The following is an 18,494-nucleotide window of genomic DNA, read 5'->3' as shown; positions in this document are numbered from 1 at the left end:
GATGACGTATGCCTCCCCCGCCCCCCACCCCGCGAAATCCCTCAAGGCACTTTTTTGTGAATATCTCATAAAAATCATCGCGTCCTTTCTCTTCGATCAGGCTTCCGACAATTATCTCCTCGGCGTCATGACTAGGTTTTGGGTGTAGATAAGTGGAAGGTTTGTAAGGTGATGTAGGGTGAGAAAAAAAAATTTTGGTGGAGATAGATTTGGGTATGTCAGGTGCTAAAAATACTAGGATAGGATTAGGGTTATGCCAGATTTGATACCAAATATTACTGGGTTTAAGCCAAGTCACAATGATAAAAACAAATATTATTAGTGAAAGCAAATAAACGATTACAAACAAATACAATTTGAAAGGAAAAATACAACACATGTCTTGCAACCTCACGTCTAGGTGGATTCCGGGTGATGGTGGTGACGGTTTGAGGGCCTGACAAAGTAGCGACAAGGTAGGGAAGGGGTTTTTGGGTTGTAGATGATGAGCGCCGACGATTATGGGTGATTGGAACTGCAGGGCAGCATGGGGTGACAACCCAAACAACAACAGTTGGTTGTTTGGGGCGGATGAACCACATAAAAATAATAAGGGGAGGCATTGCTACAATCATTGCAAGCTGGAATGAGGGAAACATCTGACTGGGTGGTTGAAAAAGCAAAAAATAGCCCAAACTGCGGTTTCTGGGTAGTGACAGCGAGTAGGAATGACATTGGCAGCGGCATTGAAGGCGTGGGACTGCGGGACAGCCAAAGGAGGATTGTCTAGGGACTACGACAATGATAAGTATGGCTGGACGGCGAGGAAAGGCAGGATGACAACAACGAGCTACTGTCAGGATGGCTGCAGCGAGGAGAAAGGCGTGGTAGCGAAATGAGAGGAAGGTCGAAGGGGTATGAAAGATAATCACTACTTAGAAACAAGGACACAATCGAGGCTTCACTTGGAATCCTAGGATACAACCCTCAAGAAGAAATGTCGATGACTGTCTTGATACAAAACACACAAAAAAATAACCCTAAACTCCCATGAAAGTAGATTTATAATAATAGGATAACTAAAAGTGGGCCCAAGAATCGTACAACACTCGCAAAACAGAGAATGAACTTGACTAGTTCGGTCCAGGCGAGCAGTACTGTAGAAATGTAGCAATGATTACAACCTTCTCATGGGTTCATGGGACATTGTTTGATGCAATTTCATAAGACATTGTTTGATGCAATTATTGAAATTGCTCCCACATCAATAATTTTAGGTGAAATTGTTTGATGCAATTTCACTGATGAAATTGCTCCCACATCAATAATTTCACTGATGCAGCTATTGATGTCCCATGAAGCAATTATTGTTTGATGCAATTTGGTAAGACATTGTTTAATGCAATTATTTCAATAATTGCTTGATGTCCCTACATTGTTTGATGCAATTTCACTGATGATATGATTAGTTGTACTGAATAATTTAAAATCATCATATTTTCACATAAAAATTGAGTTGTTCCATTACTCATTATGTAAAGAATTGTGCATCATGTTCAGGTTTTTTAACTTATTTCCCATATAAATAATAACATTGTTTTAAATAACAAGGACATATTGCAATTAAATGAAGCCTAAGGCTTTATTGAAATTCAAAACGATATCTTTGTCCTTACAACAACGTTACAAGAAGTTTTTATCCCACTAAGTAGGGTCAATTACTTTAATCCTTTTTCTCCATTGTGTTATGTTGTCATATTTTCATTTGATTCTAATAATTTAAGACCACCGTTTTTTATACCAAATGCTTAATTTTTCTTAGGACTACTTCAACTTTTCTTAAGTCAAATTTAAAATATCTACTCTTCTAACTACGTCATCATCAGGTTGTTGATGTTTAATGTGACCAAACCATCTATGGTGATTCTCTTTAATCTTGTCTGTCACTGGAACTACTCCAACCTTTTCACGGATATATTTGTTTCACATTTTGTCTCTAAGTATAAAGCTGCTCATTTGCTTGAATATTCACTTCTCAACAACAACACTTAATAATTGAACATTGGTTATAGTGAAAGACTAAAAAGACATAACATCACTCTGATACATAACACAAAATATGACAAAATTAAATATAATACATATGGCATATTGCAAAAACTGTAACCATGATATAAGTTGCATGCTCCTCATTATTTTAGTAAACTTATTTATGTATTGCATATTTTCCATCCTAATTGATTCTAGTTAACACCAAATAATTCAAATAATGTTTGTTTGTGCTTTGATCTCACATCAAATAAGTAATTCACGTCGCTGAATTTATTTAATCTTCTTTTAAAAAATAATCTTACATTAGCTTATGAAGCAAATTTTGAAGTTTATGCTAATTTGATGTGCAAATCATGTGTTTTGATATTGATTTCGTTCATTCAATTCTGTAAGTTATGTTTTTCTATTTTATTTTGATGACGTATGCCTATGACGAAGATTTTATTGAGAATGGGCGGTGTCTCTAAAATTTATAGTGTGATTCCCATGCTGGTTTGAGTCTCCAATTGTTGACTCCTTGTTATACTATTTTATGTCGATTATGTTACCCTGCTTACTTGTGAGTTTGGCATTGTAGCATGAAGTCAACCTATATGATTTTCGAGTAGGTTATTGCACTACTTGGCGCAGGTGTCCAACGCCCATGCGACAATTGCCACATATTTCTTTGCCTGTACCGACTTAGTCTAGTCAAGGGAGGGATCGATTGGTCTTTCCAAGCATGATCTTCCCTCTTGTTTGGAGCAAGGTCCACTCCTTTTTATTTTAGAACTATAAGTATGTTGTTTTTGTGTTTTCGGTCAGTTTTTACTTGTATCTAAGGTTGTATTCTATGACGGGTGGTGCTCCGACTGTATCTCGTCCGAGGTGGTAAATTCTCGACCTTCCCATTCTTTCACAACTTTCTCTTCTTTGTCGTCGTCACGGTATTTGTTGTAGCTACTAGAAAACAGTCACTCTACTGTGACTTTTTTTCTGCAACTATCTACTGAGTCTTCACCCTTCACAATCTAGCGCCCCTTATTGTCAACCCTTTTTGCTGTCATTGTCCCCAAGATAGGCCGCTTGCCGCCTTTCTGCAGTTCAGCCCCTCCATACTTGTTGTCTTTTCCTAAACCGCAACCAACACCTTCTTAGTAGAGATGTTGCCTCACATTGGCCCCATATCTTCATTACAACACTCTCCACCCCTTCCCACCTCCGTAGTTGATCACCACTGCTCCCAGACCTAGCCTTAGTTTTAGTTTATGTGTCGTGTTTGTTGTTATTTCCAATTTCCGTGTGTTTGGTTGTACTCCTTATTTGATTTCAGTAATAAAATTTGCATTTATCGTTGTTGTTTGGTTAACTCTAGTTCTGAGTGGAGAACAGACAAAATTAATCTGCATTTTCAAATTTCTTCCTATTAGGAAGAGTTTCAAGTGCCACAATTTTGAGCATATTGAATTAGATTGCCCAAACACGAGAATTGTTCTCTTTCACTAATCTGTGAGTAGTTAAAGTAATAAGCAATAATCCAAGATAAGATGAAAATCTCATAACAGATTCTCAACTTCCAGTGGATGAGAAAAAGACGTCAGCAATGTCAATTGAACCTAGTAGAGAGACTCCGATTGAATTTACCTTGGTTTTGCTAGAAGGTAGTAAGTATGAGGTAATGAAATTCATGCAGAGTATGTGGTTGTAGTGCCTCAAACTATCTTTTTGCAAGCATTGAGAAAAATGTCGCCATGACTGACTTTGGATGTTCTAAAGGGCCATGAGTTTGAGGAGTTGATGCCAGATACAAGGCAACCTCACTAAGAGTATTTCAAAAATTTCAGATATAGAGCCCATCTCTCAAGTTGCCCCCTATTGAGGGAAGTCTGGCATATTAGAGACGAGACTCTTTTGTGCCACTTCTGTAAGACTATTTGGAGTCATTTCGACAGTAAAGTCAATTCAACTGTGCCCACCAACAGTTGATCAGACATGATGGATGAACAACAGCGTTGAAAATTGCCATGGAATCTTTTGGGGAAAGAACATCCTATAATGGAATTCAGATACTACCACAGAGAAAGAAGCCTCTACAGAGTGGTTGCTATTGAGAGTTGCCCAATCCACCATAGATTTGGTCCCAATGTTGATTCCTTCTTACATGCCTGTTTACCAGATACACTCGGACGAGTACGAGGAGTGGAAGAAATCAATTACATATTTGATGGCTCGAAGTTTGGTTCGTGAGTATACTCATCCATGTGCAATTTAAGTTCTGATTGTGCCAACAGAGAGCGAATATTTATACTATCAGAATGTGCTTTGGAATGAAAACACCTACATAATTGACTTACTCCAGGAGATTACAACATCTTGGCCACCTTTAATGTAGCAAAACTTGCGGCTATACCTCGAGGAAACAAAAGCTTCGATCGATGAGGTCGAAGTTCCCATAACCCCAGGAGATTGACACTGGCATCTAATGCCTATGCGGCAATTGTCACTCATTTTTGCGCTAGGACCGGTTTGATCCAAGCATGGAATGGATTGAAGTATCCTTCCAAACATGTGCTTCCCTCCTATTTGGAGCGGGGTTCACTCATCTTTACTCTATGGCTACAATTTCGTGTTTTAGGTCAACTTTCCCCTCTTTTTTTTTTCTGCCAGGACAACCATCTGCATCCAGGTTTAGCCCTTCTAAGGTTTTATTTGACGATGAATGATGCTCTGGTTGTATCTTGTCCGGGTGGTGATTATCCTCGACCTTCTCACTTAACTAGCTTCCCTCCATTGCCTCCGTCACATTTTTGCTATAGCCACATGAAAACAACCACTTCAATATTTTCCTGCAGTCGTCTACCACTTCCCCACCCTTCCCAATATGCTGCCCCTTGCTGCAACCCTGTCACTGCCCTGTCACTGCCGTCATCATGAGGACAGACCGCTCGCTGCCTTTATGCAGTCCAGCCCCTCCATACTGCTACCTTCTCCTAAACCAAAACCCAACGCCCTCTTAGTTGTGCTGCTGCATCACACCAGCACCCCATATCCTCATTCCAGCACTCTCCATTTCTTGCCACCTTTGTAGCTGATCACCACCACCCTTGGACCTAACCCTAGTTTCAGTTTGTGTGTCGTGTTTATTGTTATTTTTATTTCGATCTGTGTGGTTGTACTACTTTGATTTCAGTAATAAAGTTTATATTTCTCTTTATTTTTTGGTTAACTCCGGTAATCACTACTGTTCTTATCTGTCACATGAATCCTATCCATGTATCAATTATCAGACCTGCTTTTATTTGGTTATTGCTTCTTGATCATATATTGTAACAAGGTTCAAAGGTTGCTTTTTTTGCAGTGTTGCTGAACGGGGAAATTATTTTTTGTTGTATGTAATTAGATTTTGGAATTATGAGAAGTTATCAATTATGGGCCTGATTTTGATATTACATGTCTCTAGGCGTGCAAAGTTTAGACTTGGCTCTGTTTAATTCCAGATTTACTTTCAAAACTTGGGTAATTGTTGGATGTCAATTTTTCATGTACAGTGTAAACTTGATGACAACTTTCAGCCGAGTTTTCTCCTTGTACTGGTTTGAGGCCTGGATGTTTTTTGGTCACGTCTATTCTTACTGTTTTTTCATCTACATTTTTATTAATTGGTATTTTTTTTGTGTGATTGACTTTTGATCTAACTTGATACAATTTGTTTGTCTTTTTTTTACTGTGAATCCTAATAGTTGCATGGTTTTATGTTATTCTCAGTTTTTTTTTTGCACAATTTTTAGATTTTAGGTGATCTATAAATTATTATTTTTAGTTAGTTTTATGTGTTATCTTATTTGCATCAAAAGAGACTAAATTTTGCATGAATTACGAGTTGGTGCCTCAAGAAATGCGAATTTTACTTTTTTGTTGTGTACTTATTATGCATTATGTCGCAAATTTACATTATTCAACTTTAGATCGGAGGATTTCCTGCGTTAGCTGTCAGTATGGGTTTTATTATGGCTGTGCAGAAAGGGAGCTTGTAAACCTTCAAGCTTATACTTTATTTTTTTCTTCCATACAGCACTCAAAAAGTTTTTGATTCAGAGGAACTGGGAAAATTTATGCTATTCAATGAAGTTTAAACTTAAGTACAGAGATCACTATTTGTTTAGAAACATTTAGGCTATAATAATTTGTGAAACTTCTGCAGACCCCGCTGAAGATCTCTTATTTTTCATTTGGCTTTATTGAAATCATATCTGCAGGTTGACAAATGTGTTGAATTTTTGAATAGGTAGCCTCCAAGTCTTTGTATGCTTAGATGCGTGCGCCAGTTGGGCATACACACGCAATAGATATAAATATAAGAACGATCCTCATTTATGCTGCTTGTAAGAAGTTTATCTCTGCAAAAATTTCACAAGTTGATTTTGTCTTGATTCTTCCTTTTGGTATTTATAGATTTCACCTCCTTCAAGAGTTTGATGAGGGTAAGAGAAGTTGTCGTCGCCGTTTGGCCGGACATAATAGAAGGAGAAGGAAAACACTTTCTGGTGCTGCTACCCCTAGTGAGAGTTCTGCAGCTGGTGATCAGTCAGCGGGCTATCTTTTGATAAGCTTATTGAGAATTCTTGCCAATTTGAACTGTAATTTCCTTTCATTGACTCTATGTGATATCTGTTACTTTTCTTGGTCATTAGATTCTACGATCTGAAACTTTCGAACTCGAACTTCTTGAACTACATTATAAAAGCTGTTATAACTTGACTAAATGCAGTGTTCAGACAACATTGCAAGTATATAGGCACGTGTGATGTTTTATTATTACTAGTAACAGTGACAAGTTTTGTAATGGTTTGCATCCATAAATCTGAAGAAAACTTTTGATGGAAGCTGATTGATAAAGGAAAATAGAATTAAGGGAGAAATATGTACCTGTAGCTGTTTTATAAAACTAGGTTTATATGCAGGAATCTGACAATTAAGATGAACAAACTCTGTTGTCATGGATGAAGTAGTTTAATTTTCTTCTTTTCTAGGCTGCATCATTTTGACTGTTCACCTTTTTAATTATGTTGCTATATCTACCTTCTTTTAAAAGATTGTGTGTTTATTCTTTATTTTGTCCCACATTTATTTTTCTTACACCTTCTGCACTTTTTATTCTTTTTGGCTGTAAGCTACTTTGTTCTAGGCGAGTAATAATGGTAAAATATGTTTAGCGAAATGAATGCAAAAAATGACGGAAGTGGCATGGAAAGGAGAGAAACATTGACGCCTCATCTAGAAATATCAAGAATCTTGCCTCACCCTTGCGGTATTTCACATGATTTTTAGTCATGGTTTGGGCTTTTTTGCGACATGGATATGGTGGAACACAATGTACAACTTGAACATGATTAGTTACCGAACTCTTATCTTTCCTTTAGAACTTCAAAAATAGTAGTCCATGCACGGTCTTCTTTCATGCGGTATAAATTTTGTTGGCTTCATATTATTGTTGGTGTTATTTTTATTTCTAATGAAGAATTAGCCCTATCATTCTCCTTTCATCTCCCATGGGGACTGACAAGGATATGTTAGGTGTTTGTAATTGATTGATAAATTAGGTCTAGATTATGCAAGTCCTGTTTAGACCATAGTTGGCTGCCTTGTGTGTGTTATCATTTGCATTTATTTGTTATGTTTTTGATGATATGATTGGTTATCTTCATGAGCAAGAAAAAGCTGCGAGATTAACTTGCTAATGGTTAATCTAATTGCAGCTGATAGATCTGAACAGTCAAACGATCAGGAGCTTTTGTCGAACTTTTTGAGGAATATTGTCTCTCTAGCTGGTTCATCTGATGGTAAAAACAGTTCTGGTCTCCTCCAAGCATCTTCAGATCTTCAGAAAATTGGGACATCTGCTGGGACATCAGGAGAAGCTGCAAATGCTCTAATTTCCGGTGCTTTTCGTACAAAAGAATTATGTTCACCTGCCAAAACAGTTTGTGATCCTCCTGCTTCTACTAATCACCGCGTGTCTCCTGCGGCTGTGGTTGCTCCAAGAGAGATACACGGTCATCAAAACCATAGCTTAGCCTGTTTTGACGAGACTCGGCAAGCAACATGTTCTAAAAGATTAGTGCCTGAAAAAAATTGCTCGCCTGATAAATCACCCACTGTAGACTCATTGCAGCACATGCTACCTACTGCTTGTACGGTAGCCAGTGGGAGGGAAAAGGCATTTGACTTGAATAATGTGTATTATGAAGAAGAAGACGGTGCATTAGGATGTGGACAATCAGCAAAGCAAGCAACACTGGATAGTGGTTATGCTAATTGTCCATGGATGCTACAAGATTCTCACCAGTCAAGTCCACCTCAGGCAAGTGGTAATACAGATTCGACGTCTAACCGATCACCTTCAAGCTCTAATGGAGAAGCTCAGGTGAACTTTTATTTTTTTTTTCGAAGTACTTGCATGTTTATTTAAGTTTCCTTTAGTTGCGCAATATTAAGTGCTTGTTCATACATGAATGTATCACTTGGCATCTGGTATCATCATCAGAAGGTTGTACACAAATTTTGTATAATCTGGGAAGTTTGGATCCTTTTTCATGATGAGGCTATAATCTGCTATTTAGCAGGCTTATTAGAATTAAATTTGTGCTATCATTTTTTAGTTTCAAGGGACATGATTTTAACATCGTACTATCTAGATAAAATACCAAAATTCAGAAAAAAGAGTGTACATTATTTTCAAAATAGCTGTTCAAAATGTGAGCACATAGATTTATTACTAATTAGGCTCCATGGACTTTGCAATAGGAAACCTATTGATTATGCAAACTAAACAAATAATTTACAAACAAACAACTTTTGCACATCCTACTCATATTGATGCATGGTCCAATCATGCTGAGACAAATCAAAGGTATGCTGTGTGTGACGCGAACACCCAAATCTTTTTGAATGGTTAGTACTTCATAGGTGATTTTATCCTGTTTCTTATGGACAATCGAGTACAACTATATGCACTGAGAAGATACGTCTTTTTATGTCTCTCCAAAGCTTTTTTTGACACATGATATGTTATGAATCATTCATGCATGAAAATTTTGACAGTGTAAAAACATTTATACAATTCACGGGTACCAACATAATTGTGGGTCTAAGATTCTTGCAACTTGAAAAGAATTTAGGATCCAGTCCATAGACCATTAAATAATAAAAAATTGCTTTCTTCAGATGTAAACCCAAAAACATGAGAATTAGAACCCAAACGATAATGTAACGATTAAATGAAAAATCCATACACCTTAAAATTAGCGAGCAGTTGAAAATTTTAATCATACTTGTATCAAATTTGAACAAAATTAAGAACTCTAGCAAACAATTACACAAGTTTTGATGAAAAAAAGGTAATAATTCACCATAGTGGATGAGATTTTTAAGTGTCATACCTGTGCAAGGAGATAACTTTCTTAAAATTAAGTAATCACACTAGAACAAGATTCAATGAATCACACATTCAACATTTGCACAATATTGAAATTGGAATCAAATGTTTTGTAGAATTTAAGGCTATTTGTTACATCTTTGACCATATATTTGTAAATGTTTAATATCTTGCAATGTTGCTTTGATCATTGGATAAACCAAATAAAAGTATGATTTTATAAAAGAGGAAAGGGCCAAAATAGTTCCTTGACTATTTATATGGGGTCATTTTAGCCTCAGAGTTTATAGAAATGTCAAATTAGTCCCCAATTTTTTTAAATTGAGGCTAAAACAATCTTCTATTAAAATTATTTCATCCCATATTAATATTTTTATATTGATATATTTAAAAAAGACGAACTCCCATGTCTTAAATGAGTTTTGATGAATTATGCACCATTAGCATTATGGATGGTGTTTTATAATTTAATTTTTTTATGACATTCATTTTTAATAAATTTCTTGAAATATTGGCACGATTAGCATTCTTTTTGTGAATTTAAAGATTAGTTTGACATTTAATATGGGGATTATTTTCATTGATACGCCATCAGGAATTGCACTATCAAATTGATTGGTTCATTTAGTATTCTGCTATGACGATGCCTAAGAGAAGTTTTTTTTAATCTTTTATTTTCCTAAGAGCAATTTAGTCTTCTGTTATTATTGTTGTTCTTAGTATAAATAGAGCTAATATGTTTAGGGTTAGGGTTATGTTTGAGGTTATTGTTGCGAGTCTTAGGTTTATGTTTGGGAGAGTTTTCCTAACTCTCGAATTGTAGCAATTGGGAGAGCGCCTACCTCTCGAATTGTAGGTGTTATTTTTATATATTCGTGCTGTATTGTTTTGATTTGGTGTTTGTGAAATAAAATATGTGTTTGCCCTAATTTTTGTGACAAATCAATCATATTAAATGGTATCCGAACGATTAGTTTTTTGGAGATAAACTACAATATCGCAGCCGCATATTTTCGTGACCTAGCCTCGCGAAACAGTTGTGATCCGAGCAATCTGGGAGGATAAATGAAGGGAATGCAACATAGACTCAATCGTGCGTTGCCTTCGTGACTGAGCCATTTGATACAATCACAATTAGAGCTCTCTGGGAAGAGGACAATGAGACGTGATCGAGCTACGTGGGAAGCGACAATATGGTCTAACGATACAGTCGTGACTTGAGATAGCCGGGAAGATCAAGGTGTACGTATTTTAATCGATTGCGACATGCAGGTTCTCCCTCGCATGCTTTTTTTTATCACGGTAAGGGCTAGCCAGGAAGTCACCGACGAGATCACTTTGGAGACACATGATTCCATGACTGCATATTGCGGCAGTTGCGAATCAACATCATTCGAGCTGGCCTTGGAACCCATGACGAAATTTTAGCTTACATTATTTCAACTTTTGTAATCAAAATCATCCTGGAATAGTGACAACCAAGGAAGTTGATGTTCTTGAGAGAAATTAGAGAAAGAGCCGAGTCACATCAGATCTGAGATAAATGAGTGTTTCTCATTTATAGAGAAGAAGCTTTTCTCGTTCATGGAGGGGCAACTCAAGCGGAAAGTCAAGGCTCCGGAATAAATTATGAAAATGATCATGGAGTTTCACAAAAAACCACTTCCGCCCTCCGAGGGATTGAACGACGGCTCAGGAACCGATGTGAGCAATAGCAGCCAAAAGGATTCACACAACATCAGGGCATCGTCGCTGCTTTAGGTGAGCCTAGAGCTGCGGTATTGAGCGAAGTAATCAAAAGTGGACTCAAGCAACAACACTTGGGAGAAATAACACAATATTCATATGGTTCTAACAAACAAAAGCAAGCAAGATTGAATGAAGGAGTCGAGAATAAATTCCACTAGTAGCCTCTGAAGGGAATTGCACGACAACATGAAGTTTGTAACGAGCGTTAGCAGACAAAACGGGACGACGTGCGATTCAGAGCTGGAGAACATCAATTTGAAGAATTTTGACATGAAATAAAGAACCATAATGGGTCGGATTCCAATGGAGGGCTGCCTCCAATTGCAGACGTGTTTTTTGCTATGACAGCCTTCCAGATGGAAGGCTATTCAAATGTAATGATGAGAAAGAGACAAATAGAGTTGAGCGAGGGAGTTTGTAAGGGACTGATTTAGATATATAGAGTATTCGTGAGGGATATAAGATGATTGTGCTTCAAAGTGACCCCAATTTGTGCAAGACGTTGGTGACATTGAAGACTATGATGAGGGTGATTCAGGACGCATGGATGAGATTCTTGATCGAGTTGGATATTAGGGAAGGGACACATGATATAAAGTTGACAGAGATTCCAGGGATCGACAAGCTCTTAGATGAGTTGTTTAAGGAGATGGTATTTTTTAGGATTGACTTGAAGTTAGGGTACCATTATATTTAGATGCAATTAAAGGATGTGCACAAAACGACATGTTGAGACTATGCGGGTCACTACGATTTTTTGCTTAAATTGAGGATTGTCAGATGATGACGCCACATGGGAGCCATATAACTTGATCCAATAACAATTTTTTTCACCTTGAGGATATTGTCCTTTTGAGAGGGGAAATGTTATGACTGATAAGGGAAAATTAGTAATTTATTATTATTATTCTTATGATTATAAAAAGGGCAGATATATTTAGGGTTAGGATTATGTATGAGATTATTATTGTGAGTCTTAGATTTAGAGATTGGGAGAGATTTTCTACCTCTCGAATTGTAGGAATTTTGAGAGACTGCTTATCTCTTGAACTATATGTGATTATCTTTATATATTCGTTTTGTATTGCTTTAATTTGGTGTTTGTGAAATTAAATATGTTTGACCTAATTTTTGTGAAAATTCTTGTCTAAAATCGTATCCTATTCATGAATTTATTTAATCGAAATTCAAATTCAAATATGATATTGTACTCAATTTATTTTCAGCTATCAACTCAATTTTTTTTCTGCTATAGCTTTATGTTCATCTATACGATCTAATATAGGTTTTGATTTAATTTCAGTATTATCTTTAAATATCTGGGCATGTTGTATAAAAATCATCTTAATTTATTAGAATTAAATGGAAATATGACACTCAATAGGACAATGGAAAAAAAAAGAAAAAAAAAGATTCATGTAGCTACCCCATAGTGGGAAAAAGCTTGTTGTTGTTGTATGCATACATCAAAATTATTTCATACTATTCAATAAAATCATATTTAACGATGCATGTTTTTTGTGTTGGTTTGCATGCAATAGCCTTTAAAGGAGATGGTATTAATTTTTTGTTTAGGAATATGAATCCTACGTGCTTTGTTCTAATAGAATGCGTGTAACATACTATAATATTCACAAATCCTAAAAAATGCCTCTTGTAATTTTTTTGTAAATGTAGCTTAATTCATTGCTAAAATTTTTCTAAAGACATTTATTAAAAAATAGTAATGATAATACCTAGAGGAAAGTATGTGTAGCTACAATATGTGTAAAATATTCATGGCATTGGAATATAATATAATTAATCTTTTATAAGTTTTAAATTGATTATTTATTCGATCTCTTGATTCCCCAAATTTTAGATATTGCTCTTAAGTTCATTTTTTATCTTGGTCCATGTTGATTTTCTTTTACTTGCAACACTTGGCTAAAATAATGCATGTACTACTATACTTGTTTCAATAATTTTATTTTATTTTATTTTTTGAAATCAAATAGGCGATAATATTTAAAAAATCTTTCAAATATCAACACACTTTGAAAATCTTCCTATACCAAACTCTCCGTTAAATGCATAAATGAAATTTTGATTCTGACAACAATTATGATGTTTTCATTTAGAATCATAACATAGTTGATTCTGTTTGAATTGTGTCATTTTTTATTTGTTTTATTGATCACTCTGCACTTCTTATATTTTGTTGAAATAATATGCAATCATGAGTTATGATGCTAGTTTGATATTGGACAATCAAGGGGCTTGCGTTCCTAAGGCAACTAGGATGACACTGTGAATTCTAATAACACAAAAAAGTCAATTTATATGATAGATCACTAAATACTTAAAAAACTTACTTTATTTGGGTGAAAATTATAGCATATGAGAATTATAGCCAAAATTATAATGCGTTCATTAAGTAAATCCAAAAGAATAAACAGGAAATTTGAATCATTTAAAGTCAATGCACAATTGAGATTTTATTTTTTCACCATAGTGAAATCTCAGTTGTATTAAATTTAAATAAAATCAAAATTCTAACAAAATACTAACAAAAATAAGATTCAAATCTCTTGTCAGCTCAAGGAGATAATTATGTGCATGAAATTTGAATAAAATTTATTGAATCAATTGCTATTTATTGATGGCCCGTGCTATCTATTTATAAAATTTTCATTTGGCTTATAGGATTTCTTGAAACAAGAGGGTAAGCCAAAAATTAAAATAAAAAATGATGAGAAGGTAACAGAAAGATGTTGAAAACCTTAAATTTCGTTGGAAGCCACTGACGCATTGAAAGTGGAGAAGCAACAAAATGAAGCTATAGTAGTGGTCCAATAAGCCCCACAAATAATAACTACAAAATACCGATGTTGTTGCATGTGGATTTGCAACAAGTGTCACAGTAAATTGCAAGTAATTCTTCAGAATAGGAATTCACACTTGTTTAAACCGGATATGGCACATAGAAATTGGATATATTATATAATCACATGTGGCATAATGCTTGGAAAACTGCAAAAGACAATGTTCGCATCATTTAGCTACTAGAATAGTCCTTCAGCAATAAACTTTTTTAAGATGGTGTATTTTTAGCTGAAATCGAAGTCATGGATATGTTAGTGTGTTCAAACATCAATTTTCCAACAAGAAAATTTTGCTAGGGGTTGTTTTTGGCATTGCTTCTTTTACTTCTTTTCCCTTCAAAATTTAAACTTCATGATACTGATTTGAGTGTAGTAATTGCTCAATGCATTTAACGTTCTTAAAGATATGTTCTTGTGAGGTTAGTTTATTATTTTGATCTATCATCTTTTTTGTTCTACTTTTACGAAATACACCATAGGAAAATGTATGATTTTTGAGGGGTAAATTCACCATAAAATAACTTTAGTGACAAATTCTTCCATAAAACTTACCGTGGTCAATTCCCTATGGAAATGAATTCCTGCGATCAAAATACATTAGAAATACCTGCTATAAATTGATTTCTTATAGATATGCTCACAACAAATATCGTTGGCAAGGCTGATGGAAATCCATTAGCAAACCCCAATGGTATAATCACGTGTACTTAATGGTGGCATATGCATTGGAAATACCGACAATCAATTTGATGATAGTTTTGTACGGATTAGCCGTGATATAGTTAACCTTCGATTATCTTTCTTTCTTACCAAGCTGGAAAGAATAACATCCAACTTGTATTCAAGCAAAAAGGAAAACACTCAAATTGAAATATTAAAGGAATTATTTTCTTAACACACTTCAGATACCCTTTTTTATAATTACAAGAAAACCACGAGCTATGAAAAATCTTGCAACAAAAGGCTACAATTATAGCAGAAAATAAACACAAATCGTGTCTTCTATAACATTTTAAACTCTTAAATTTTTTTATTAATATGATCTAATGTGGGTTTAGTTTCATAATCTACAAAATCAAATGGAGAATTGTATTATATCTGTAAATCTTCTTTGGGATTTTTTAATTATTGAAAGAGTATTCATGAACTACAAATTTAAAATAAGATCTAATTTAACTAGTTTAATTTTTTTTTATCGGCAGGGGTTTGCAGCCAAAAATAAAATGCTATTAGTTTTCTTTCTATATTTTAATCACAGGTGATATAATTCTAACAAGAAACATATATGTATGTATGTATGTACGCATGTATACTATTTTTGATAAACTGTAGCTTAATCTGTCCTTAATTTGTTGCCTAAAATCTTTAATGAAATAAAATATATAATAATAACAATTCTTAAATTGATCATATTATGCCTAAAATCTTTAATGAAATATATAATTATAACATAATAGTCTAGAGACAAAAAATCTTTAGTTCTAGTAACTTTTGAACGTTGCATAATATCCGAATCCGTCAGTCATTTTATTTAAAATTATTAAATTGAGCACACTATTATTCTATATTCACTGAATAATTAATAAATATTAATCTTAAGTTTTTGTTTCACATCAGCTTATATAAATTTCGCAGCAAAGTTTCAATAGTATTGTGCATATCTAATTAATTTTATTTTTTCAAATTCAACTTATAACCCATAGACATCTTCCTAAGTCTATGAGATTAGAAGCCATTGAAAAATAAGCTGGAATTATATCCAAATCCTCATTGTGATGATGTTTCTTAAAAGGATAAATTTAGCTAATGCAAACTATTAAGGATAATATTCTCACGTGCTGATGAATATTTTTTTCTATGATTATTTTCTCCCCTCTATGCCAAAAGCATCTTTCTTTACAAAAATTATATGTTTAGTTTTTGTTTGTCCAATGTTTGCTTCCTTTAGTGCTTTAGATTAGGAATATTTTTGTTACAAGCTGCTTGGCATAACTACTGGTAGATGTTTGAGCAGGAAGTTTTTTTATTTGTTGGACAAGTTTTCTTTTATAGAAAATCTGTATTGCTCAAAATATACTACTTGATCAATTGTTTCTTTTCCTTTTCCAGAGTCGTACTGATAGAATAGTATTCAAACTTTTTGGGAAGGAGCCTAATGATTTTCCTCTTGTTTTACGGGCACAGGTAATTGTAATGTTGAACCTGTATCTTATTTTCATAAGATTGGCTGTTATAAAATGATTGATGCTTCCCAAATGTTCAAATGGTCGCTTATGCTTGAATTGCAGATCTTTGACTGGTTGTCTAATAGCCCTACGGACATGGAAAGCTATATCAGACCTGGTTGCATCGTTCTTACAGTTTACCTTTGTCTTGAGGTGTCTATGTGGGATGAGGTGTGCAGTTTATATTGAATAATTACAGTTTAGGAAGATTTACATCACATTTCATATGTATTTACATATCTAACACCTAAACTTCAATTTTTTACATACATGCCACCTTACCTATGCATTAAAAGGTGTATTTTACTTTTTAAAAATTAAAATGATGGTATTTTTGATGTGATATGAAAAATTTGGGTGGTATAAATGTGAAAATTAAAGTTTAGGTGTTAGATATGTAAATACATAGGTATTGGATGGTATGTATCTAAATGCCCCTATAGTTTATCATTATGATCATGCTGCTTACAGATTATAATATCTTCTTATTTGCAGTTGTGCCATGATCTTGGCTCTAGCTTGAAGAGGCTACTCTTTCTCTCTAATGATGATTTTTGGAGAATAGGATGGATTTATGCGAGGGTGCAACACCACATTGTCTTTATTTACAATGGTGCGTTGATTTTCTATGCTGTTAGCTCATATTAATTGAAATGGTTCTAATTTTCTTGCAACTACTTCAGGTCAGGTTGTTTTGAACAAATCCTTGATCATGGAGAGATCTGATTGTAACAGGATTGTTGCTGTCACACCCATTGCTGTTCCTCCTTCTTCAAAGGTTAACTTTAAAGTGAAAGGTTACAATCTTGTTCGATCGACCACAAGGTTTCTAATCTCATTTTCATTTATAAGATTTCAAGATTAAACCTTTGTTGGCTAACGAATTTTAGTTTTATCTTCGAGTAAAGTCCCAAATCAGTCCCCTGACTATTTACATCGAGTCATTTTAATCCCAGAGTTTATAAATGTGCTAAATTTGTTCCCATATTTTTTTTAATGTTTGCAGCATAGTTATCATTAGGGACTATGTCAACCCATATTAAAAGAGTCTGACGATTAAATTAGCACTCCTTCAAAGAATCAATGGACTATTTTTACACTTTTCTCTTTGATCTTCTTTTTTCCACCTTCAAAGCTTTCTTATTTTCTGTTTCAATGTCAGGTTACTATGTTCATTTGAAGGGAAATATCTAATAAAAGAAACAGATGAACCCACAATCCAATATTCTGACTACAGCAGCAGTGGAAACAGGAATGAACAGCTCCAATCTCTCAGCTTCTCCTGTCACATTCCTGACACAAATGGCCGAGGATTCATTGAGATCATGCAATTACAACGACTAAAGTTTTCTTCTTTTCTTAGCAAATCATAACTTCGATTTCTTATCATTTTTCAGATTGAAGATAACGTACTTAGCCCTTGTTTCTTTCCCTTCATAGTAGCAGAAGAGGACATTTGCGCTGAAATACAAGTGCTGGAGATTTCTGAAGAACTTTCGGAGAAAAATTTGAATTTCTTACATGAAATTGGTTGGCTTCTCCGTAGGAGTCAGTTAAGATCTAGTTCAGAGTTTGAGAATAGCTGTTCAGAAACTCTCTCTTTCGCGCTTTGGACCGATTTTGAGATTCACAATTGATCATGATTGGTGTGCTATTGTAAAAAAGCTCCTGGACATATTGTTTGAGGGAAACATAGAAACATATGGGCGTTCTCCTATTGACCTTCTAATGTCAGAATATCTACTACATTATGCTGTACAGAGGAATTCCAACTTAACAGTCAAGCTCCTGTTAGGATACAAACTAGATAAAATTTCAGATGGAGGCTTAAATAATTTATTTAGACCAGATGTGCGTGGCACCTCTGGTATTACTCCACTTCATGTTGCAGCAACGAGTAGTTTTGCGGAGAGCATGCTGAATATATTGACTGATGATCCAGGACAGGTATGTTCATAATTTTCCCATCATTTGTTTCACTATACTTGATTGACTATGGTATAGAGATTAAATTTTACTTTGTTTTTCTTTTTATTTAACTATTCGATTATCTAGTCTCATTCTACTTAAAACTAAAAGTTAAGGGCATTTACGCGCACACCACCCAATTCTTATGTTCTTACAAATTTAACACTTAAACTGTGATTTTTTACATTTATGCCACCCAAATCTTTCATATTGTATAAAAAATACCGCCGCTATTTTACTTTT

General features: G+C 34.7%; 1 protein-coding gene across 1 annotated transcript in view; it reads left to right on the top strand.

Annotated features, from left to right (window-relative positions):
- LOC110021553 (squamosa promoter-binding-like protein 1) overlaps window positions 1-18,494 on the top strand; it is a 31,516-nt gene that overhangs the window by 9,132 nt on the left and 3,890 nt on the right. The window contains 9 exon segments of the mRNA XM_020720088.1: window positions 6,463-6,647; window positions 7,767-8,434; window positions 16,168-16,242; window positions 16,347-16,454; window positions 16,779-16,896; window positions 16,967-17,108; window positions 17,446-17,605; window positions 17,681-17,877; window positions 17,879-18,230. Coding sequence (XP_020575747.1) covers window positions 6,463-6,647; window positions 7,767-8,434; window positions 16,168-16,242; window positions 16,347-16,454; window positions 16,779-16,896; window positions 16,967-17,108; window positions 17,446-17,605; window positions 17,681-17,877; window positions 17,879-18,230 — 2,005 coding nt within the window.

This window comes from Phalaenopsis equestris, unplaced genomic scaffold (assembly GCF_001263595.1).
Source record: "Phalaenopsis equestris unplaced genomic scaffold, ASM126359v1 Scaffold000135, whole genome shotgun sequence".
Lineage (NCBI taxonomy): Eukaryota > Viridiplantae > Streptophyta > Magnoliopsida > Asparagales > Orchidaceae > Phalaenopsis > Phalaenopsis equestris.
Note: the sequence above shows the minus strand (reverse complement) of the source record. Positions and strands in the feature narration are given on the sequence as shown.